The 3,554-nt window shown below is 52.8% G+C and overlaps 1 protein-coding gene across 1 annotated transcript; it reads left to right on the forward strand.

Annotated features, from left to right (window-relative positions):
- The first annotated feature begins 1,917 nt into the window (after nucleotides 1–1,917).
- Nucleotides 1,918–2,941, forward strand: LOC148125349 (uncharacterized). Its single transcript, XM_087937908.1, is given in 2 exon segments — nucleotides 1,918–2,543; nucleotides 2,545–2,941. Coding segments are annotated over 2 exon segments (1,023 nt in total).
- Nucleotides 2,942–3,554: the final 613 nt, after the last annotated feature.

Below are 3,554 nucleotides of genomic sequence, written 5' to 3' on the forward strand. Positions count from 1 at the left end.
TGCCATATAAATTTAGATATACATTTGTTTAATTCTACAAAAAAATTCTTTTCCAACTTGACTGGCACTGTCTGAAACAGGAACAACAGTTTTGGCAAAATATTCATTTTCTCCATAGAGCTGCTGCGAGCATCCAGAGTGGGAGGTGCTCCAGTCTCAGCTCTCACAGGCTGAGCTTGAATTGAGGAACGCTCCTCCTCCACCACGTGACTCCTCCGTAGCATTCCCCAGTTTTAGCTCAGCCTCGTGAGAGACAGGCTGAATATCTCAGAGCTCTTGGCCGACTCAGGATTCTCTTCTCTTTCAGGTTGGATCGTTTTCTTTCATTCTTAGCCTGTGCAATTGGGTGTTCTTTGGGGTTGATAGCCTCCCCAGGGGAGCGTTTTTCCTCACCCCAGGGGGCGATTTTCGGGCGGAATACCAGTGCTTTGCGCTGTTCCCCCCCCCAACCGTATCAAGCCTCCCTTTCTCCGCGCCGCTTCTCTCTCAATATTGTTAGCGGTTTGCTTTCCTGCCACCCGAATGGTCGTTTCCCCCCCACTGAACGCCGCTCTAACAGGGGAGAGCTAACCTCCCCCCTTCTCCTCCCGCTTTCATGCCCTTCAGGCCCATTTTATATTGGGAGAGTTTTTCCGCCGCTGAGAGCCTTGGATCACCAGCGCCAGCTTGCGGCCGCCATTTTGGGCACCGCCTCGTGGCCGGCCACCATTTTTATCACTCGCAGAGGCTGCGTTGTCCTTTCTGGAGCTCACTAGGCAGATCCCCAGGGAATGTCTAGAGCCAATTCTCCTCCTTCTGTTTTCAAGGCTCCCAGAGCCGTTTTTCTCTCAGAAGATCCGTTGGCTATCCTGCAGCCCATCAGCTGGCGAAGTAGCAGCACATCCCAAGCCCCCCAGTCTCCCGCCTGGGGAGGCAGCTGCTGGAGGCCCATCCTCGCTTTCTTTTCTCTAGGCCTCAGGCATTCATTCGGCTAATTGGACAAACCTTTGTTCCTTTCCTGGCAATTCTCCTGTTCCCCCTTTTTTTTCCTGGGGCAGAACCTCATTTTTCCCGCTGGATTAAAATAATAATAATAATAATAATAATAATAATAATAATAATAATATTTTTAAAAAAAAATTCCAAAAGGGGGGCATGAAACACCGCTAAGACACCCGGCCTTGTTGCAGGTTGCACAACTAGATGAGCCAACCGTCTCATTAACTTAAAAAAAAAAATGTTTTTCCAGCATTGTTCAGATGGCAGAGGACAATTCTTCCAGAGGACCTTCTCTGAAGGCCAAATCCAAAACCCACTATCTGCGCAGACAGACGAAGGATACCTCCAAAGCCTCCCAGAAGGATGCCCTCAGACGCCACAAGGCATTGGAGAGGGAAATTGATAGGCGAACTAGAGAGTCATGTTCAGTGCCTCCGGCCCTCGCTCCCTCCACTCCCTCTACCTCTACACACACACCCATCCTCCAGATTATTCCTCCTTGTCTAGGCGCAGCCCGCTCGCTCAGTCTTCAGGTTCAACGACCAGGCAAGCCCCCAAAGCGACCTTCACCCCTGCAGCTGCTGGCTTACGCCAAGAGGCACCAGAGGAGGAAACCACGGTCGAAATTCCAGAGAAAGTAAGATCCTGGATGGAGTTGGCCATCCACCAAGGGATTGCGGAAGGTCTCCAGCAAATGGCCAGACTGGCCTTCCAGCCTATGGCCCCTGAACCCCAGTCTCCATCTGCCAGATCTCTCCCCAGATCGGATCTTTCTGATGGTCAGGTACTCTCGCAGAGGGTCCTCCCTCTTTCTCACGGGTGGAGGAGGAGGAGGAGGAACAAAGGGACCCACTTCAATTCAGGGATCAAGAAGACTTCGAGTTGGGGTCCATTATCTATAGCGAGCCCCTTTTGGGGGTGGAGCCAATGGAGGGTGAGATGTCAGAGGATGAGGGTCTCACCCCTGACCAGCCCGCCTTCGTAGGGTTGTTTAAACCACACCTGTTCAAATCCATTCTTTTCAAGGCCAAAAACATCTCAGGCCTGAACACCCAGCCTCCCTCTGAATCCCTCCCCGCAGCCTCAGGGGGTCCCGATGACTCCATTTTTAGACAGCCGGTAGTGGAGGCCGAGGTCATTCCAGCCCCACCTATTTTCTCCGATCTGGTTTCAAAGCAGTTGGCCTCCAAAGGGGCGCCTCCCGCCCCCTCCAGCCAGGACAAGAGGTTTTTCAACCTTGACGCAGGTTTCTCTCTTCTACTAGACACTCCCGTGGTCGATGAGCCCATAGTGGGCTTGGCATCTTCCTCGACCCCGAGCGACGCTCTGGAGGCCCTAAAACCAGAGGACAAGCGGGCCGAGCTGGCCTTACACCAGGCTCACCAATCTGATGCCTGGGCCATTAAATCGGCTATGGCCGCATCCTTTTTCACCAGATCCTCAATCCGGTGGCTTCGTCAGCTAAAGCAGCATGTCCCTGCGTCCAATGTTAGGGCGCACCAGGACATCACAAAGCTCACGGCCGCAGCTGAGTTCTCGGCCGATGCCACCTACCAGTCTGTGAAGGGCTATAACATCGCATGTCACAGCCCGCCGTCTACTCTGGCTCCACCATTGGCAGGCAGACATCAAGAATAAAATAAAATTGGCATCAGCTCCCATTTCGGGAGATCAATTATTTGGATCGGCCCTTGATCCCTTATTAGTCGAGAGTCGGAATAAGAGTAAATATCTCCCCTCTCTTTTTCGGAGGTCTGAACCCAGGGCCTCCCTGCCTTTTCGACGAGGGTCCTTTCGCCCCTCCTACCAGACCTCTTTCTCTCCCAGATACCAGAGATCCCCCTCCTACAGGCCGCCCCCCTCCCAGGATCGAGCCGACTCCACCGATAGGACTAGAAGGGGCAGTTCCTACAAAAGACCCTTTCGGGGATCAGGGAACAGGCCCTTCCAGTGCTCAAGATAACCCAATATACTCCCTCCCCATCAGCGGGCGTCTTAAGCATTTCGCCAGCCAATGAGAGGCTTCCACATCCGATGCCTGGGTCAGAGACACTGTTCGATTCGGTCTTCCCCTCGAATTTCAGTCCCCCCCGTCTTCTTCATGACATCCTCCCTTTCCAGAGACTGTGCCAAGCGCACCCTCATGGATGCCACCATTCGGCACCTCCTCGACATAAAGGCTATTCAACCCGTTCCCGCCGCTCAACGAGGGCAGGGCTTCTATTCTCTCTTGTTTGTGGTACCAAAGCATTCGGGGGGATGGAGGGCGATATTAGATTTAAAATGACTCAATCGCTACTTGTTTCCCCGCAAATTTAAAATGCACACGTTACAATCCATCCTCCTGGGAACCAGACGAGGGGACTGGCTCACTTCAATTGACCTCTCAGAGGCATACTTACACATCGCAATTCGGCCCGCTCACTACAAATTCTTACGTTTCTCCTATAACAAGCAACACTTTCAGTACGTTGCCCTCCTCTTTGGATTAGCCTCGGCCCCAAGGGCCTTCACCAAGGTTCTCGCGGCCCTGGCAGCCCATCTTAGGAACCTTCCAGTCCACCTCCACTGCTATC

This window comes from Pseudonaja textilis, chromosome 7 (assembly GCF_049901715.1).
Source record: "Pseudonaja textilis isolate UNSWEBS1 chromosome 7, rPseTex1.2, whole genome shotgun sequence".
Lineage (NCBI taxonomy): Eukaryota > Metazoa > Chordata > Lepidosauria > Squamata > Elapidae > Pseudonaja > Pseudonaja textilis.